This window comes from Poecilia mexicana, unplaced genomic scaffold (genome assembly GCF_051168715.1).
Source record: "Poecilia mexicana isolate PSO_F unplaced genomic scaffold, ASM5116871v1 scaffold_5, whole genome shotgun sequence".
NCBI classification, from domain to species: domain Eukaryota; kingdom Metazoa; phylum Chordata; class Actinopteri; order Cyprinodontiformes; family Poeciliidae; genus Poecilia; species Poecilia mexicana.
Genome location: NW_028263374.1, coordinates 1,659,748 through 1,681,800, shown reverse-complemented (window position 1 = coordinate 1,681,800; position 22,053 = coordinate 1,659,748). Strand labels below are relative to the sequence as shown.

The 22,053-nt window shown below is 38.7% G+C and overlaps 1 protein-coding gene across 1 annotated transcript; it reads right to left on the bottom strand.

The window, feature by feature from the left end:
- Positions 1–4,541: 4,541 nt before the first annotated feature.
- On the bottom strand, positions 4,542–22,053 carry bin2b (bridging integrator 2b). The gene is made up of 12 exons (XM_014999067.2): positions 21,667–22,053; positions 19,725–19,805; positions 15,099–15,153; positions 14,731–14,825; positions 13,030–13,125; positions 11,864–11,971; positions 11,696–11,781; positions 11,505–11,580; positions 11,335–11,417; positions 8,033–8,687; positions 7,105–7,197; positions 4,542–5,203 (listed from the first exon to the last, which is right to left on the bottom strand). The coding sequence occupies exons 1-12, from the start codon at positions 21,757–21,759 to the stop codon at positions 5,090–5,092; spliced, it is 1,635 nt and encodes a 544-aa protein (XP_014854553.2). The 5' UTR covers positions 21,760–22,053; the 3' UTR covers positions 4,542–5,089.

Below are 22,053 nucleotides of genomic sequence, written 5' to 3'. Positions count from 1 at the left end.
AAAGGTCTGAGTAACAGAAGCTCCCCGAAACACCTCTTCAGCTTGGCTGCAGTTACTTTTCCACACGGGCGCTTGTAAAGTTTAAAGGTTTCATTCTCCAATAGCCATGGAGCCAGCCATGTTGAGAAAATTAGAACATTTCACAGCCAAAACCACCACAGACTGCCAAAAGTTACCCTCCAACACACACACACACACACACACTCACACACACACACACACACACACACACACACACACACACACACACACACACACACACACACACACACACACACACACACACACATACACACACACACACAGAGGACATGTCTGTGTTATGTCAGAAAAAGGGGCAATAAGAGATACACACTTCGTATGAGTCAGGCTGCTGTTGGTTCTGCATAATGGAGGACTCTTCCCTGCACACTTACAAACATACACAGGGCCACCCAAACACGCAGGAAGCCACATGATTATCACAATTAAAATAGCGACGTGGTTGCTAATGTGGGAGTTTTGGGGGGGAGGGGTGATTCTGCTGAGTACTTTCTAAAGTCATCGTGTGGGTATTTAAAAAAAACCTGAAATTGCTCATGTGTGGATACATGACAACAGGCTAGGGGTCTTTAAACTGCATCTCTGGGGCCCAATGTGGCTCTTAATTACTTAATTAGCCAAAAACGTGGGAAGAAGGAGAGAGCGCATGTTTAAACTAAAGCGAACAGGGAAGCCTGTACTCATTCTTCTATCTCTAATGATCTAATCTACACAAGGAAGGTTTTTTTTCCAATAATCACAGCATGAGAAACAGTATTACTTTTCTAGGAATAAAAATAATTATAGTTTTCTAAGCTCACAACAAAACAAAAGCCATGTACAATACAATCCAGCAAAAGAGTATTTACTCCTTTATTAAACGAAAAACTGAAAATCGGTAACACTTTATTTGAAGGGGGGTGAATAAGACTGACATAACACCTGTCATGAACATGAATAAGCCTTCATGAATATTTATGACTCTTGTCATAAAGCGTCATTCGGTAAATTATGACACTTTTAATACAAAGCTGACATTATTCAAAATGTCTTTGTTATGACAACTTGACATTAACCAAGAAATCATTACTGATATAAATTTGTTATAAAAGTATTACTGATTGCACTTTAAAAATTAGGTAACTTTATGTTATTAAAGGTAAAGTTTAAACAGTAATGATTTCTTGGTTAATGTCAAGTTGTCATAACAAAGACATTTTGAATAATGTCAACTTTGTATTAAAAGTGTCATAATTTACCGAATGACACTTTATGACAACAGTCATAAATATTCATGAAGGCTTATTCATGTTCATGACATGTGTTATGTCATGTTTATGAAAGTGTCATGTCAGTCTTATTCACCCCCCTTGAAATAAACTGTTACCCTGAAAATCTAATTACTTTTCAGATTATTGAATTAGTTTGCTAATTTATCTTTCTTTCAACAGGTCGCATTGGTTTTGGGATTCTACACAATTTGAACTTAAGAGGAAATACTGCAGAAATATTCCTTTAGATTGAAAATATTCTTAAAACTCTACATTAATCTGTTGCTTTCTTTAGAAAAGGAAATAATGTGTGACTATTTCAGATCAGCTGTATTTAGTTCTAGTTTCTGATTTTCAAATTTCCTTTGCACGTTTTTGACATTTTAGTGTTTCGGAGCATCAAACCAATTTAAATATTAGTCTAAGACAACACAAAATGTAGTTTCTAGATTGTTTTTAGATGAAGGTGAAAAAGGGTGAACCAGCTTGTTAGCCTTCCTCCACTTTGAAAATGTATTTAATATTCCAACAACATGCCAACATCTGTCTACTGCTAAGCGGATTATTGCTGACAACTCCACCGAAACTCACCTCTAAAAGATCTGAACTAACCCTTCATAATATGTATAAGAAACTACCAGTAATGTACTAAATGTGTTAGAACCAGTCACATAGTGCTATTTTGTAGCACAATCAAATAACTATGTTAACATCAGTTGTTATAAAAATGCTTCATATATCAAATATGACTTCAATGAAATTTAACTTCATAATTTAATGTCTTGAAATTAGGCATCTCTCTTTAAGAAATGCCTGCTCTTATTGAAACTCTGCCTTCAGGAAGTCATCACAGCATAGCTCCTCTATTAACCCTTTAACAACATTTCTATTAACCCTTTAACAACATTTTTACCTGCATTGGACTGAGAAATAGCTGATTTAATGAGCTCAGATGATGCACAGCTCTAACAGGTGTTTGCTAATTGCTGCTGGCTAGTCTGAAGGAGCTGAGTAGAGAGGACTCTTCTGTAATGTGGAAACTTGGAAGCTTGGGAATTGCAGCTCCCAGGAGGAGCTAGGGTCAACCAGGTATTTTGCACAGTTGCATGGTTGCCACGGGAGATTAAAGGATTTCTCAAACATGCATAAAAACAATCAAGGCAACACTCCAGGTATGTTTTAATACCTTTAATAATAAAATAATATGATGTAATGCTCAAAAAAGTCAGTTTTATATAATACTGCCCCTTTAAATCAGTAAACACTAGCAGAACCAGTCAACAGTCATGTTAGCTTTAGCGTCAGTTCTTCAGGTAGAAGATGAACTGTGTTAGCTCCCTGAAGCACTGAGCTGCACACACGTCCATTCCTGCTAATGTTGTTTTTCTAACTGCGACATGACCTCGCCCTGACCGGTCGTGTCTCTGCCCACGGTGTGGAGGAATATCATTACAGAAAGAAACACATATTAAACATTTCCTCTGTTCATTTCCACAGAGAGCAACTTGTTCTCCTGCGGTCTTCCATGTGAGGCACTTTGTAACACTGCTGCCAGAGGCTTGTTTAAGAGATGTGAAATGGAAGATTAAATCACTTTTTATATCACCTCAGGGTGTTTACACAGAGTGAACTCTAAAAATGCGACCGTGCAGGGGTTGAGACGATAGCTGATAGGGGAGCTTTTTCTGTTTATCCACCATGTGCCTCTTCACGTTAACGCTGCGTACTGATGGAGCTGCGTCATGGCAGCATGGAGCCCCAAGTGACCTCAGAGGAGCCCGAAGGAAAACTCACACTGCAAACAAGCAGAGCAGCGCAGCGCAAGGTCAGCAGGGAGGAAACAAGCCTCTGACATGTCCTCACCCAGTTAGGGCCCCGCTCTGAAAAAAATACAGGACAAGTAGCAATAAATTAGATTCATACTGGAGCAAAGCCCAGAGTGCTCCACTGAGAATATCTCTTTTTAGTATTAATCTCTTCATGGCTGTGCATGTCGATGAAGTATGCATAAGCCCCCTGATAAAACAAACAAACAAAACAAACGGATCACCAGCTGTTAGGATCAGAAGTGTCCAAACTTTTTGCCACATGCTCCAAAATTGTGACGTTGAAAGAACTTGAGGGGGAAGGAGCATACTCTTTTTTTTTTCACAAGAGAATTTTAAAAATAAACATGAATCTGCTCAATAATAGACTAACCACGCAGGATCTTATTCAAACAAAGAATTTTTGCAGAAATAGGATCTGTAAACCACCATAGATCTAAAACATAAAAAGGTTTTTCACCATTGGGTTGTTCTACAGCAGGGTTTATGCAGGTTTCACCAACTCAAATCTAAGACTTTTTAAGGTCAATACTCATGGAATTTAAGATCTACATGTCCAAAGAAACGTAATAACTTCATCCAGATAACTGCCAACAAACTTTAACTCACACAAGGTAGACAACACAACAGCTAGTTAGCTAGAACCAGTGAGTCACAGAACGCAAAAAAGACGAGAAAACAAAAATACATAGAATATATTACAAATAAAATAATCCTGCCAAAAGAAAATTTAAGACCTATGATCAATATATTCAGGCCAAGTTGCTTTTTGAAAGGAATTTAAGTCATTTTAAGGCCTTAATTTGATGCATAAATGTAAGACTTATTAGGGATCAGCAGACATGCTGTCAAGATAAATATAACTTGGACCTCTCACCTGTCCCTGAATATCCATCTTTCATCATCCTTCATTGATAGTTATGGGTTTATAATTATGTTTTGGTTTTTTTTCATGTGAATTCCCAATACAAACGCAGTCCTACAGTGTCTGTCTCTGAAAATAAATGGTAAAAATAAAGTGTCCATCTGAATCAACTTCGCTCCATCCAGGATGGTGGTCAGGGGCCGAACAAAATACTTCAGGGGACCATAGACGACCCTGGGCCGCACTCTGAGCACCCCAGGTTTAGCTCAACTGAACAAGTTGGCTTTGTTTCAAAATTCTATGGCTTGTAAATGTTCAGTTCACTTTTTAAAACTTGGTCTTTTTTCTTCTAGCCAGAGTAAAACCATCTTATTTACAAATGTGTCCTGGGCTGAATGATTTTTTTTCTCTTCAGGCAACCACCTAAATCTTTAATGTTCTTTATTGAAGATTTGTGTAATAAAACAATCAGAAAACCAAAACTGTCATAAGGAAAATGAAACATGGTTTTCTTTACAAAGACAAATATGACATGCATGCAAAGCACTCACCCAGGTGGATGTTTTACTTTCTTTTTTAATTGCTTTCAACAAAATTTGGCTTTTTTTTGTCCAACAAATTTTTAGCTCAATCCTTCTTTGTTCAGCTTTCATAGTTCAGCTGTCTTTTCCCCCCGTGTGTTTCCAGAGTTTTGGAATATTTTCACATCCTTGGCAAATGCTGATGAGCTGCAGGTGTCTTTGTGTTTACAGTGCACATAATTTCAGTTAGTTTGTAAAAATCCACTATTTATATAACAGCACATAAATCCATTGGTGTATTAACCCAGGTCTTACTTAAAAAAAAAAAAAAAAAAACCTTCCCCCATCATTTAGAACTTTATTGATTTTTTTTGTAAAATATTAAAAACACAGCTTTCAAAGATTGTTTCACAGTGGCTTGTAGAAATCTTGTAAAAACATAAAGAGGTGAAAATACTGGAACTTTTTCAAACAACACTTATGTAATGTTCATCAGCTTGGTCCCGTTTGTTCCACAGGTTGCATCATCATCATGTGACCCAGTATCAGCTCAGAGGAAGGAGGAACGTCAGAGGGCCGGCGGCCTCAGTCCGCCTGCAGCGGCCCGACCAGGCTTCCTGAGAAGATCCCAGAGTGGTGGTCCAGATCCTGATGCTGCTTCCAGCTCTCCTCCCTGATCCCCATCAGCAGGCCGTCCAGCTGCCAGACACAGACGGATGGAAAACACAGCTTAGATCACACACCCACTTTGCATACAATACACACTCACAACCACTTCTTCGACCATCATGATAAATTATGCTGGACGATAAACTGTCCCAGAAGTTATTGTGATAATCGATAAACTTTGAGATCATTTTCAAGTAAAATAATGGGAATGGTATTATAATGCAAGAGCATGTTCTCAAAGATCAATAAACTTTAAATTCTAAATGAACATTTGACTTTGGAACTGAAAGACATTTTTTGAAAAGCCAAAAGAAAAAACAACACAAAAATAGCAAAATGAGTTATACAATCTCTAAACAAAATTATCTTTCAATAAAAGGGCTAGCCTAGTTCAGACCAAAGAACCAGACTGAAGACTTTTGTCATCCAGTTTTTGTTAGAAAGAGAGAAAAGAAAAAACAAAATATAACGAGAGAAAGAGCAACATAGAAGAAGTGGGACAATGTGAGGCCTGAAGAGTCACCAGGAGTACAGGGACATCAGCATAAAGTGAAGGTAGAGGAAGGTCAGGCCAAACAAACACCGACTCTGATAACAGGGTGGACAGTAAGGAGGGAGAGGATGATTTATATAGGTTGGCAAGGCAAGAGATGGAGACAGGAAGGATGACCAACAGGTGAACAGGTTAAGAATCAAGATGAAATTGTTGACGCATTCAAAAAGTGTTAAAGTAAGATGGATGGAGTACTTTAAAAAGTTGATAGAATGAAGAAAATGAAAGAACAAAAAGGAGACGAAGCAGCTACTGTGGATCAGGAAGTAAAGTTTAGTAAGGATGAAGCAGGAAAGACATGGAAAAGGATGAAGAGTAGAAAGGCAGATATACCTGTGGAGGAGTGGAAGAGTCCAGGAGAGACAACAGTGAGTTTTTAACTAGTGTTCAATGAGAGACAGATGTCTGAAGAACGGAGGAGAAGTGTGCTGGTGCCAATTTTCAAGAACAAGGGGGAAGTCTACAGAGGTAGAAAGTTGATGAGTCAATCAATGAAGTTATGAGAAAGAGTTGTTAAAGGAAGCCTGAGGTTAGAAGTGGGCATCTGTGAGTAGCAGTATAGTTTGATGACAAGAGGTTCTCTTTGGAGGTGACAAAAATGGAGCTGTCAGTCAGCATCTGACTGACAGCTCGTGTCAGATGTTAGCGGTAAAGTCTGAAAAGCCAGACTGAGATTGTTTGGACATGTACAGAAGGATGCTGAGGATGGAACCAACAAAGAGGAAGACCAGAGAGCAGATTTATGGATGGAGTGAAAGGGAACATGAAGATAGTTGGTGTGAGAGAAGAAGATGCACAAGACAGGGTTACATGTAGACAGATGACTCACTGTGGCGACCCCTAGAGGGAGAAGTTGAAAGGAAAAGAAGATTTTCATTCCACTTTACAATTACACACTACTTTGTACTGCTCCATCACACAACATTCCAAAAAATACATAAAGGTTTGTGGCTGTAACATGACAAAATGTGTAGAAGAGGCAAAGGAACCAGGAACTGATCCAGTTTCTGTTGAACTTACGATGGTAAACAGAGGAGCTGGATTGTCTAAAAAATTAATTAGGATCTAAACACATTTTTTCCTTGTTTATTTAATTTGCAGTAAAAATTATTCTGAGAAAATGGCAAAAACTCCTCATGAGCATATGATGAAAAGCGGGGGGAAAAAAAGGCTGAATGCTTACAACTGAAGGCTAAAAAGTTTCCATAATGTATTTGGTCTGAAATTACTTGTTAGGTCAAAAGTTTACAGGAAGGGTGTCATCCTCAATGTGAGCAGCAGCATGATGTAAGGCGAGATATGCTCTGTGAGAACACGCACACACACCCACGCACGCACACACACACGCACAAAGAAAGAGAGAGGGAGAAAGACTAACTTCTTGGGTGTCAGCTAGCACCAGGATGACGTCTCCTTGTTCAAACTGCAGCTGGCCTTCTTCAGAGGATTCATTGCTCTCTGTCGCCACCGCCTGGAGGAAAATAAGATACTTTCATTTTTTGTTCAAAAGTGGCTGAGAGATTTTCAATTCCAACTCAATAAAAAAGAAAATTTTCCTGTTCACAGGAATTATTTTGTTCCCTTGCAATAATGTATTTGGTATTTTATCTTATTCTAAAGTCCTTCTGCTACAGAATAAAGTTTTTGTAAGGGTTTCCATTTCTCTTAATATCTCAGAGTTATATAGAGTTTTATCTAATTTTTGGGGGCCATAAATGCACCACAAACATAACAGTTCAAACGTGGGCTTTCCATTCCTGCTCTAATACAAACATGACAGAAACTTTCTGTAAGACATTATTTGAACTATTTTTGAGTTATTTTCATGGGGTAATATCGTTTTCTGTTTTGGTTGTCCGTTAGTCTGAATTATTAATAAGTGGCCATATTAATGTGCAGTCCCGTCTCCAGTGACACCAACAAACATCACCATACAGTTAAGAGATCAACTTTCAACCCGTTTTCTGCTCCAAACGGTTAAGAACCTATAAACATGTTTTCATTGGGGATCTTTAAGGTGTATGTACAATTTTAAATTAACATTTATCATCAATGTGATTTTATACAAAATAGACCATGGTGCATTTGAGAGTTGCTTGTGAAGGAATGCCTCCTGTCCTCTATGGGGCGTTTTACTATCCAATAGAGAGTATATGCAACTTCTTAATTAAAAAAAAACTAAAAAAAACTGAATTCTCTCCTCTTTTACAATGGGTCTGATTTTGGACTGGGATATTTTTTGGGAGAACATGGAGAAAATTAACAAGTTTAATTTTGTGTTGCCACTGGACAGCAGTGATGTAGACCTTGTAGAGAAAGCCAGGTGGATTCTGAGAACTCAAGTCATCTCTCTCCTCTGCGGTCTCTGGATTGTCTGACGTTTCCATCTGATGCTCCCCTTCGGCAGGTAGCAGAGGCTGTTGGTCTGTGGAGTGGAAGGAGTGGCGGGGAGCCGGAACAGGCGGAGGTTCGGGTTTGGCCTCCTCTGATGACTGATCGTCCACAGGGCTCTGGTCGAGACTTTGCACATCATCGCCATCTGCCATATCAGAGGGGCTGGACAGTTCCTGATTCGCCGCCTCAGACTTTGGCACCCCGAGTCCAGAGTCATCCGACTGATTGGTGGCGAGCTCTGCCTCCAGGTCCTCCGGACTCTCATTGCGTGTGCTCTTGCTGCTGTTCTCATTGTCGCACACAGATTGCCTCTTGGGTGTATTCACACCGCTGGAGCTGAGATCCGAGTCTGATGAAGTGACACTTTCAGATGGGGCGGCACTCTCCTCTGGGGCAGTGTCTTCTTCAGAAACACTTTGAGTCTGTTGGACGGGGGATGTTGGAGCAGCCTCTTTGCCGTTTTGGGTGGAGGAATGGATGGAGACATGGTCAGCTGGGAAAGCCGTGTTGCAGGGGATGGGGTTGGAGATGGCCAGGGACCTTCTTTTCTTTGACTTGCTAGTTGAGCTGTTTGAGAAGAGAGTATTGGCTCAGAAAATAAAGGACAAATGTGAGCACATCAAATAAAAATCAGACTGATTAACACACAACATGGTGAGATTACAATGACATTTATTGTATAAAAGTAATATTTTTCTTGATTTGTGTATAATTATTAATCCAACTTGCTGTCAGTGAGCATTACTCAGCGAGTTGTTTTTTTACTCCGTGCATGGGTTGGATATGTCCAGTGAGAAACAGCTGGACAATCCTTGAACTGGACAATTAAAGGCCACCTAACACCTATAATCTTCAAATCTGCTATAAATGGCCATACCATGAAGTTATCAATGCCAATATGAAGATCAGTAATTACTGAAAATATATTTTGAGTTTCTCTATACATTGAGTAACCCAAATGTTCATAAAACTCTTACATTTGACATGGGGCGTTTATGTTTTTGCTCGGTGTATATAAAACATGATTTATTCTCAACTCTAAGAAAACCGATTTACCATACTATGTACTTATACAGACTAATTTAACATAAACTTATTGCACTACGCCTCTGTTAAGGTGTCCATGATTTACTTTAAATAATTACTAACAGAAAACTTTAACTACACAACCCCAACATTCTTGCAATAATTTCTTATGCTGAGCATTTCTACATTTTGGCACCAGTTTCCACAGATACTATAGTGAAGATGTGTCTCTTGTCATTTTTAAATATTTTTAAATGGTATTAATAGCTGTTTCCTAACCGTTTTATTTACCCTCCTAACTTTTAAGGTTTTCCTTTTAAATTCACAATTCTTATTACAGACATCCAAAAAAAAGTCTTCATTATTAATTCTATGTTTATCATCATCCTTCTTTTGTTAGTCCAGTGTTTTTCTGACTGCCTGAGAGCTTCGTGTTGGCTTCCTCCAGCCAGACTCACTCTCACACACACCTGTGTGAGCACTGAGGAATTTCATTGGATAAGCCCAATGTCCATCCATAAAAAATCAACCAATGGACCACTGTGGTTGATAAAAATGATTTTTTTTATATACTTTGTTAAATTGTGGCGGCCTGAGGCACCATACAGCCACCGGTATGAGTTTGGACAGGAGTTCAAAATGCCAATGGTGGGTTGGCATTTCCTGTTCAAAATGCCAACCCACCACGGTGGCGGGAGCACTGCTCAAATTCATACACTGCGTCATACCGACACCCGCATTTGGCCACTGGGGGGTGCTAATTTACACCCCTGTGTGTTAGGCATTTGTTTATGGAAGGGAACTCTGCTGCGGCCTCGTACTTCACACACTCCCAACATGATTCCCGGAGTAACTCAGTGCACAAGGGAGTCCAGCCCCTCTGCAAAAGCAGAGCTTCAGATGTTAAATATTTGAGCAGACAGGCTGAGCTGTTGCCTGGTTGGTGTCAGTTGACCTTACGCCTGCAGACCGCTGCCTCCAACCTTTGAGGTGAAATTCATTGTTGCAAGCATCTGCTCCTACAAGGGCACCAACATTTCTACATGTTGGTTTTGTTGATCAAATATGTATACATCTAAAGCTGATTTGACCTTTTTGTGAGCACTATAATAATGATGAAGTCCTGGTCATTTTATAACATTTCTGAGGAATAGCCTTGGTATGAAGCACAACCTTGATTTGTGAGAACTCAGCACTCAATGACATTTTCTGTGAATCAGCATATTGTGCTAAAAAAATATTGAACTGTTATGCAAAGACCTTCTTCCTTAAAGTGTTGCTCAAAGCGTCTGCTTCGTTCTGTGACAGCCATATGTTTAGCAAAATTGAACATAAGCCTAACAGCTTTTTTACAGCTTTTTACTGTCAGTAAAGGGCTGCTATGAAATATTTTGGGTTATTATCTTTAGGAATAACAACCAGAACTATGAGTCAAACACTACAACATGCTCCAGAAATCCCCTTGTAATCTTCATAAGTCGCTGTATCCTGCAGAGTCAGGCCAACCTGTGACGTACCCAGCCATCACGCCGAGCCCCTCCCATGTTTCACAGCAAGAATCTCTTCCATAAACAAAGAGCCTATCTGATTACCAAAGCATTTTGGGTTCAGGGACAGCCTCTCTTCAGAGAGGAGTCTCTGCTTTGTAGAAGCAAAGCAATGTAATTATTTAAATGTGAGACACTTAAAAAGAAGAGTCAACAGCTTTACTCGGTTTTGTGTCCAAAGTTCGGCCAATGGAATGATGCTTTGTGGTACAGAGGTCTGCATTTGGCTTTGTGTCTCTATTGGCAGTGTGTTCCTCAGTATGTGGGCATGAATAAGGGTGGGGCCGTGGGACCGTGGGACGGCCGTGAGCGCCCAGTTGTCGATGCTCTGATGATGTCATTTTGCGTGTGTACTCTTCAGTGGCCAGTTTCTCTGACATCTGTCTGAATATTTTTTTTATTGCTCCACCCAGTAGATGCTGTTTATGCTTCCCCACAATAACTGATAAAAAAAGCTTGGATCTCAAGCTTTGACCATGGAATTATCAATTTGTATCTCGCCGCCTACTACAGTCTCAATGATGATTGAACTGATGGTTGAGATGTTCAAGGAGTCTGACCATCTGGTTTAAACCAAAGTCTGGTACATTTTGGGCTTCACAGCAGCCATAAATAAAGCAAATGTAAAAGCATTGCCCTACCTACTCAAACCCTTGATGATGAAATTTTTGCCCGAGTGCTGAGTCTCCAGCTTCTTCATCACATTGTAAAGTTCCCGGTTTAGCTGTAAAAAGAAGAAACTCAAGGTGATTACAGGAGGACCTTCTGGAGTCTGTTTGCATGTTCGCACAGCAGGAGTGGGATTTCTTACCACGCTCATTTCCTTATAGAAGACATCTCTCAGGTTCGAGATGTTCTGGAACACGGTGACGTAGCAGCCGATTCGACTGCAGACACAGAGAAACCACATCAAATTTGAACTTCGTCCATAAGACAAAGTTTTCGTTTTTCCACACAGATTCCAGCTAATCTGAGTCTGTGTTGAGTTAATGCTGCTGATACCTCTGGTAGAGAACAGGCAGCTCCTCCCGCAGCTCGTTATTTATCTCCTCAAAGACATTCTGCGCTTTGTTGAACTCCTCCTCTGCCTGATAAGCAGGATCAGAAAGAACGTTGGGAAAATAAAAAAGCGAAATCCCAGCTTTAAGCCGCCACGTTCATTTATGTTACCTTGGTGATTTTGGCTTCGTCCTTTTTCTTGGCGCTCTGCAGAGCTTCCAGGTGGTGACGAGCTGAATCGTAGTCCACCAGTTTACGTCCCCGCTTCGCAACCCGGTCCTGAAAAAGCAAATTAAAAAAACACTCATTACAATGACCACAAAAAGAAGATGAGCTAACAAAAAATAATGAAAAAAAAACTGTGATAAAACAGAGGTCTGCATTACGTAGAATAGAAAGAGCCATTTTGTCCTCTGTCTAGCTAAATAAAACTTGTTTAGAGCCACAAATGTTATATGAAAAACAGCTGCTTTTTTGATGAATACTTTTATGGAAGAAAACTTGTTCTCATGCTTAAAAAAACACAACACCTTTTTATTTTTGTTTTCACATTTTAAAATAAAGTGGATGGATGTATTTTCTTCTATGGGATGTCAGCATTTGTGTAAACTTTTAAAAAAAATTATCCAATTTATTTTCTATAAAGTTTATTTACATACTTAGTGTCTGCACATTGTGAGCTCTCAAAATCAAAGGAATTTTTTTGGGTGGGGACTCAATTTTGTCCTATAAGTTTATTTCTGATTCTTAAAACAAACTAAACCCTAAACTTTAAAAATATTTTAAAAGTAGGTTAAAGAACACAGCTATGTTTAAAAACATTAGTTGGCTCTTTGTGACTTTTTGTCAAAGTTATTAAGAGCCACTGGAAGCAAAGAACCGCAGGTTGCTCACCTCTCTAGTAGAATATCAATTTTCATACAGAAATACAGCAACAACACAATTAACCAATATCTATTGGTCAACTACAAATAGTCATAACCAGGTAGAAATCTAATTTTTCCTTTTCAAGTTCATTAAATGTATCAATACAGAGAATTCCCACCATTTCTGGTCCTCAAATGCACCAAACAGCAGATGCTATGTTGAACATTTGTTTTTTTTTTCCATAACAATTAGATTTTTGATTCATTAATATCTGTCAGATTTATAACCGTAGAGAAAACAAACAGTGTCTAGAAAATCTGAAACAGATGAGTCAGGCACATCTGTATCGGAAACACAGCTGCTGAACGCCGTTCCTCCCCACAGAATCACCGTCCACAACGACTCCGAAGAAACTTAAGACAACATTTCATTTCCTTTTGGGATAAATAAAGTTGGTTTTTTTCCCTTACCTTGACCTCAGGAAACTGGCTGGTGTAGTTCTCCATGGTGCGGACGAGCTGGTCACTTATTTTCTCCTCAAAGTCGTTCCATAGCAAGTCCTCACTCTGAAGCACAGGAGAAGAGTCAGTCAGTCCAAAAACTACATTAAAAGAATCATTGTATAGAAACAACAATCTTGAATTTAAAAAAGTCAATTTAAAGCCTGAAAACTTGCAATATAGCAAACATAGATAAATTCATAAAATGTAAAAATGGTGAAAAATTCATGTTGTATTTCAGCTTCTAACTGGACTTGATTCATGAGGGGGCAGCATGACAGAATCCAAGATGGCGTCTCATCTTCCACATTCAGCCAAGAAGATAAACTTTAGTTTCATCTGCTCAGAACACAGATGATGTTTTCCGTTTCTCCTTCAGAGCTTGAGACAAACTGAAAACGCGACTCACTGCTTTCTTTAGAAAATGTTTTTTTTCCTTACCATGTTTTTATAAAGGCCAAATATTGTGGATTTTGTGTCCTGCTGTATATTCTGTCTCTGCTTTAAAACTTCTCCACAGGTTTAAACTGACCTGGGAGCTGCATTTGTGGACTTACATGATGCAAGTTCTGTTTTGTTAATGTTGCCCGTTTTATTTTTAAAGTCGTATCTGTATGGATGGTCAATTGATGTTTAGTTGATTGTGGTGTAGCAAGCTGAATTTTGAGAGAAGGGGTAGATTAGACCATATTTTTTCTTCCTTCTCATTCAAAACCTTTGTTTATGTCAACACGTGACATGTTCAGTTTAAACTGTAAACAAATTTATCAAATTTCAGAATTGCATCACCAGGTTTCCCCCAGAAAACTTGCTAAGCCCAGTGGTTGGGCTTTAGGGTAGTCATTCATCTAGCAGCCCGTTGTGTTTTTCAGCTAAAAATGGGTAACACTTATTTGACGAGGTGTTCACAAGACCGACATGACGCCGTCATAAACATGACAGCACCTGTTATGAACATAAAGAAGTCTTTATGAATGTCTCCGACAGTTGTCATGAAGTGTCGTTCGGTAAATAATGACACTTTAATGCAAAGTTGCTTTAAAAGTTGCATTGAAAGTCTATTAAAAGTGCTGACTTTGCATTAAAGTGTCATTATTTACAAAATAATACAAAGTCGGCACTTTTAATGGACTTTCAATGCAACTTTTAAAGCAACTTTGCATTAAAAGTGTCATTATTTACCGAACGACACTTCATGACAACAGTCAGAGACATTCATAAAGACTCCGTCATGTTCATGACAGATGTGTCATGTTTATGACGGCATCATGTCGGTCTTATGCACACCTCATCAAACAAAATGTCACCAAAAAATGCTTAAAGTTGACAGGAAATTTGAAAGTATCACTTGATAACTATGTGTTATTGAAAGATTGGACGATTAATACCTGAACACCAACTATAACATCTTAAAAAATGCAAACATTTTATAAGACTTAAATAAATAAGCAATGCTTAGCCTGGTGGGGGCACAAGTAAAGCCTGGTGGCCCGCCAGGCTTATAATACACCGAGGGAAAACCCTGCCTCATTTTATATAGGAGTAGCAGAATAAGGAGGTCTATGAGCAAATGCTATTCTTCTTCTTCTTTTTTTAAATAAATACATTTAAACAATTCCACTTCACTTTGCACAATTTCACATTAGATATCATAATGAACAAAATCCTCACCTCTGTAATGACAGCAAGGTCGTCCACACCGTCCCAGTCTGACTCATACACTTCTCTCAGGGTCAGGGACAGTCGCTTGGATGTTTCATGCACAGCTGTGAAAAAGCGTTGCAGGTCTTAGAAAAGGCATTGTGTCAAACAGCTTGTTGTTTCCTGACTGGATGAGTCATACATGCAGCGCTGCGTCTGCTGATTTTTTTTTTTTAAACAGTGAGCTTTTGCTTTTCTGTCCTGCAGCCCAGCAACGCAGACAGAATTGCGAAAGCCGTCAGAATTTAGGAATAGATCAAATTCACTTCTCTTTTCGCCTCACTAGCATCGGCCAACGTCCAGCCTGAATGCAGCACAAGCAATGTGTGTAAACTCACTTTTCACCGCCGCATAGTACGCCTTCACGTCTTTAAACAACCTGGTTCCGTCGATCTGTGGCCAGAGGAAAACAAGACAAAACCAAGAAATTAACCAAAGTCACACTTTTGCTTCATAGTTTCCTTCGCAACCTCACATTATTGCTACTATGTTTCAGGTGTGCTGCATTGCTTTTTGGAGCTTATTCCCCATCAGCAAACAGAAAGTATCCTTTATGGCCCACACTTGGGAAATTATGACAACATATGGTAGATAGAAAAAAAGAGAGTAAATTTCTGCAAAAAAAACCCCAAAACATTTAGATTAAACTCGAGACATTTTCTAGAAGAAAACTTGGAATTCTCTGGTCTTGTAAGAAAAAGCTTTGAAACTTTCAGGTTAGTCTCAGAAATGTTGTAGAAAAAAAACAACTTAGAAGTTTCAAAAGTCAAACATTTTCAACTTTGAGCTCAGAAAATTTCCAATTTTTCCCTAGAACATTTCTGAAATTAATCTGAAAGTTTTTTTCTTGCAGATGTTCAACTTTTTGAGCTCTGAGAATGTCCAAGTTTGTTCTATAAAATTTCTGAGGTTTTATTGCCCATGTTTACTACCATTCCCCCCCTTATCTACATTGGCCATAGCAAGCCGTCGTAGAAAATTCTTATGCAGTGGTCTATATTAGTGGATAGGACAGCGCCTACTAGCCGCTGTAGCTAGTGACGTGCTAGCAGCAGCTAGCTCTCCTGCAGGCACCATTACTATGCATCCAGTCATGTCCACAAAACAACTTGTACCATTTTAATGTGGGATGAGCTGGAATCTGTGGGACCCTCTTTTTTAAATCTGACATCTATAAAAATATGGCATAAATTACAACTGAATAAATTACAAATGTTTTGATACATAAAATATGTATTCATCTATATCTCTAAGCAGCTTGATTTCTGTCGGTTCTGTCAACGTGCAAGAGAGGACCAAACAAATTCCTCTTTTATACTGAATAATTTACTTACTTTTAGGTAATTGCTACTGTAGGAGACATAGTTTCTTAAAGACTTCAGCGATATCAATAATTGTCGATAGATAATTTTTCCCCCCAAATACCTAAAATATTGCCAAACTGGTGGTGTAACATTTCCTGTTTTATCCACAGTATTCACTCCAAACCGTTGTTTTTTATTTTTAAGCAGAAATGAGGCACAGTGGCAGTGACAATTACAAGCATGCATATTAACACAAAGCTGAAAAAATAGAAAAATAAGCTTAAGAGACTGTGTAATTTGGGAAAATTTCCAATGTAGGAAAAATATAAGAACAGTACAGTTTTCAAATAAATCATTATCAGATTTAAAGAAATGAGCAACTGATCAGGATAATTTAAAAATGTACACATAGGTTTCTGCATAGAAATGAGAAAAGGAAAAAACCCATGAAAAAACAGTAGCAGGGATGTAAACACTGGGTTGAGGGTGAATCATAGCAGTTACTCTTTAAATAGTTGTAACAGTTGAGATAATGAAGTGAAAGCAGCAAGCAAGTCACTCTGTGAACTTCCTTCCTGTTGCTCTTCGACACTTTTCTTTTACAACAGACTTTTACTTGTTATCTCTCAGAAATATAAAAATTAAACAGGCACTAACAAAACAGAGCCTAGCTAAAAGGGGCAACTGGAGAATACACCAAACGCAACAGTTGGCAGCAAGAGAAAGGTGAAAAAAGTTAAGCTTGTCAGCAGGTGTAAGCAGAGACCACTTTGCTAGCATTAGCCAACAAGCTAATGGTTAAAGTAGCTCAAATAGAGTAACAGACACAGATGAACAGATGTCAGAGCTTCACGTTCACATAAAAATAACAAATAAGAGCCTCCTGCATATTATGAGTGGTAACCTACCCATGAAAATCAATACAAGTAGCCTTGAACAGAGTTATTTTTTGTTTCAATTTTTGAAAATAAAGGACTGCAGAGGTTTATATTCAAATAAATTTGGTAAATTGTTTTATTACAGATGAAAAATGCTCATTAGAGGATTGTATTGGCGGCCATACAGACAAGAAAATCAATAACAAAGGACAGAATAACTTATATAAAACCTCAGGAACTTAAAATACACTTTATCTTGCTTTATTTACCTCAGAAAATTATACTAAGACACTTTATTTGATTCAATTTGAATAAAAAGAAATTGAACTGCATTTAGGTTACCTACGCTGCTTTTAAATATTAGTTGTTATAATTAATAATAGTCAAATTAAAATCATCCATCCATGCAATTTGTACATCTGCTAAATTAGTGTCAGGTCGATTTATATAATAATATATAACTTATTACTCAATTAGTTCAGCTTGTTTTATAGGAGGCAGGAGCAGGGGTGCACCGATTTATTGGTGCAGATTTCCTTCATTTTGGGAGATCGGTGATCGGCTGATTTTTACATGTGAAGCCGATTTTTAGACCTCTGCAAAGGTCTAAAAATCAACCACTGTGCTTTTCTTTTTTCCTGTGAGAGGTTTGACTGACAAACCGGCCGACCAGGTCATGTCTGCACATTCTGCATTTTTTGGTTGTTATTTGACCCACTGCAGACTTTATATTATCTCAAACCACTTTGTGTATTCTATGACATCAGCAAGGGATTTACTCCTCCTCACTAAGTATTTATGTTTGTCCATGAGATTCCCAGCAGACCAGCAGTTTCTGAGCTACTTAGACCAGTTCATCTGACAACAGCTATTCATCATCACTTAAAGCTGCAGTATGTAACTTTAAAAAAAGTTTTTCTTTTTATACATTTGTTAAAACTGTCACTATGTGGTGACAGTTTGGTATGACACAGATGAAATGTGAAATTGTTTCTTTACCTTCTTCCAGTGCTAACTAGAAACAACCAGTCAGAGCTAGGAGGCGGGTCTTAGTGCTGCCAATCAAGCCTTGCATGCCTGTTCATCCCATCCTGCCCCTCCCCTAATTTGTATGCTACAGCTTCTTCCTGATAGCAGAGCCTGTCATGAATGCTGAAGCCAGTTGGCCACTGATGACACTGATAAACGGCTATCCTGTAGCAGTAAGTTGTTTCTCTGCCATTAACACATTGAACAGCAAGTACACAAGGATGATTGACAGCACTAAGCCCCTCCTTCTGGCTTTGATTGGTTGTCCTTCGTCAGAGCTGTGCATTTCTTCAAACGGCAATAGTAGCTCAAGAGAGGAGGTGGAGGAGACTGATCTTTTCACAGACTGTCTCATGTCTTACTGTCATGACATGGTGACAGTTTTAACAAATATGTAAAAGAAATTAAATAAATAAATAAATAAATAAAACAAAAAAAACATGTTTTACAAAAGCTACATACTGCAGCTTTAAGTTCTCTTTCTTGCTCTGTTTGAATCTGTTGTCATTACCCCTTCTCGATACCTGAACGCACCGAGTTGTTATCATGTCATTTGATGAATTCAACAAACTGCCTGGTAAGACTACATAAATTGTTGTAGTACTTGGTTATAGATACTTTGTGCTGCTAATCCCTGACAGTAACTCTATAGAGTACATTCAGTTGCACAGCTTAACCTAAAAGCCTTGGAATAAAACTGGATCATAGCTTTTTGCATTTGTTTAAACAAAAAATGCCACTCAACATGATCTCACATCACATCAAGGTTTCCCCCAGAAAACTTGTTAAGCCTGGTGGTTGGGCGCTAGTGCCAACGGTTAAAAATGTTTAAAGTTGACAAAAAAATTTAAAATATCACTTGATAGTTATTATTGAAGGATTGGAAGATTAATATCTGAACACCAACTGTGAAGTCTTAAAAAATGCAAACATAAAAAAAAGTAAAAAAAAAAAAAAGCAATGCTTAGCCTAGTGTGGGCACAAGTAAAGCCTGGTGGCCCACCAGGCTTATAATGCACTGAGGGAAACCCTGCACATCCTTGTCTATCTGCGTTACCAATGTTATACAAGAAAGGTGCCAAGTTGTGTTTAATGGAGAAGCAGCATTCAGCTTCTATCCACCACAAATCTGGAACAAACTTCCAGAAAACTGCACAACAGCCGAAACACTGAGTTCCTTTAAATCAAGACTAAATATAGTACCTTGAACTGCCACATTGCTGAAATGTGCTATACAAATACACTTCGATTTGTTTTTTTTCCTTAATATTGTAATAAAGTGAGTAAACTTGGTCAGTAATTCGACAGGATCATTTGGCTAACATGAACTAAAAAGCTAAAGCTAGACCACCTAAACAAGGCTGCAGTAATAAGTGTTGTGTTCAATTATTTTTGTCTAGCATACCAAAAGATTCCTCTTCAAGAATTGATCTGAATCTGCAGAAAACTAAAAATCTGTTGCTTTCTAAATGATAGTAACCTCTTCACACTTATGCTACAGAGAACTGAAACTAAGCAAAATGAGATGAGAAGAAAAAAGTTCTTGAATATCTTCCAGATCCTCAAATCAAGGCCAAGCTGATTGTCTGAACTTGTGTGTTGGCTCCATTGCAACATCAGAAACAAAATACTGATTGTTTAGTCCCCATGGATCGCTAATCGCAAGAAGACTGTTTGTGAGGAGGATGTAAGACGTGCCGCTGAACTATTGAAGAACAGACTGGATTCTGATTGGCCAGAGGTGTGGCAGTACCTGCTGTTTGTTGAGGTTCTGGAAGCAGACCTCAAACTGTTCATCTTTGGTCTCCATGGTTTTGCCCAGTTTCTGAAGAACCTGGGAAACAATTGGACATTTAAATGATTAATATGTGATACAGAGTTATAAAGCTGCAAAATTAACATTTTGTCTAGAATGTGAAGAAAAGTAGGACAAAGTGCAGAACTGTATCTATTCTTAAACCTTTAAAGTTGACCAGTGACAGGAGGGCATTTAAGGCAAAGACTTTTTATAGCCTCTGATTTTTTAATAAATTCATTAATAATGTTAAGCTTTGGTACATTAGGCATTTAGCATCAGAAATCCTAAAACAGGCTTCTTACTTTTTAGCCAAATACACTTCAAATAGGAAAGTCAGGTTACTGTTATTTAGATCAATGCAATGTCATTAAATCAGGATTTTCTTAACCTTGCACATTCAAATTTTACATCTCAGTGTAAAACTTTGATAAAGTGTTTGTGCTATCTGTGGTTCAGAAAAGAACAACAACAAAAAAAAACGCTTTTCCATCAGGTGAGATTCTTCTGAGAGGTTCAAGGAAGCAGCTTTCTCTTAGGAATGCAACGTCTGATCTCCAGGTATTTGTAGTAGAGGTGGGACTCTAGTTCATTTTAGGGGCTGTACTTCATTAATTGCAATTAATCACACTAACTATCTATATAATAGATCAATTCAAGTTTCAATTATCAGACAGATCATATATTCTTTTTATTGTTGGTCTTTGCCAACTTGTGAAGTTTAACGTAACATTTTTGAAGATAAGTTCTGGCTCATCTACTGGTTTCCAGTTTTTAAGGATTAAGAAACAGAAGCAAATTCACTTCAGGTTTTTCTAATGCCTCAAAGCACATGCCTCTACATGTTATCAAATTTTATTAATTTCTGTTTTCAATAGATTGCTCTATGCTCCTGATGGAAATGCTTAGACTGGAAATTGTTGTTGCTCTTAGTCTGGATACGTATGAAACTAAATAAATGTGATGTTTCAGTGGATCCTGGGCAGCGTCTCCACTGCTGCCCAGACTCATTGTTCCAAAAGCAACACAAAGAGCGGAACCCCACTTACTGACCTTTAGCGGCCACTCACATATTGTCTGGTTTATTTTATGGCAAATATTGACCTAATTTATCAGCAGATATAAAATTCCAGCCCAGCTATTAATAAGGTAGTAGATAAGTTGGTCCAGCCCTGCTTATCCTGACACACTGATACTCAAACATGCAGCAAATTCTTAGCCAAACAAGATAAATGTGGCCTTTACCTTCCACTGAATGCAGCTGGTTTTCAGCTTAACATGTAAAACAAAACTTCTGAATTCCCCTCCGCCCCCATTTCATTTGTCTGTCTGGATATATATACCACATAATCCCTCACCGAAGCCTCTCATTTATAGTACGCAACATTGTTGTTTTTCTATAGAGGTGGAGCACCAAAAATCAAACCAGTCAACCACAAACTGAGTGAGAAAGACAGCAACAAGAGGAAGTGAACAGTCAGGAAGTGGCAACTTTTGTATGTCCGCACAGTGGAATAGCTTCTAACTTCACAACACAGAACAGAGCAAACTAGTTTTCTTTTTGAACAGCTGAAAGTGAGCAAGTTAGGATTTTCATAAGCTGAACTCTGAGAAGATTAAGTTTGGTCTTTTCTCTGGAGGAACAGATAACATCCATGATGAGATTCTGCATGCTTTAATCCGAGTCATCTAGAGTGAAATAACGGCAGCTGCAGCATGCCCTGCCTGGGAGGGCGCGTCCAGAGCTACAGTTCTAGAGAAGTTCTGCATCCCAACAAGATTCAACAGGGCTGGTAGAGATATTCTCCAGTAGACTGCTTCATGACGGAGTTTAACGCCTATTTATGAGAATAAATGGAGACACACAAAAGAAAAAAAAAAGCAACCGGTCTCAGTTTACCTTCTCCTGTGCTCTACTAAAGGACTTCTGGACCCGCTTGGCGAGGAATCCAGCTCCAGCCTGGAGGTTCGGACCCACTTTATTCTCGGCCATCTCTCAGCTCAGTTCTCGGCTCAGTTCTCCTCACGTCTGCCGCTTCCTCAGTGCGACTCGACTGCGGGCTCCGCTCAAGGCGCTTGGAGGTGGAGCAACAAGACACACTTACGAAATAAACACAGCAGAGATCAGGACCTGCTCAGCCGTAGAGGAGTCATTCTGACATCATCTTCATCATCATCAACAACACCAGCGGCTGTCTCCACGTCTTGTTCGAACTTGTAGGCCCGTTCTGCGAGTCCTGATTTGTCCTAGAAACATTACTGTCGTTGTTGAGAAACTTTTCCCACC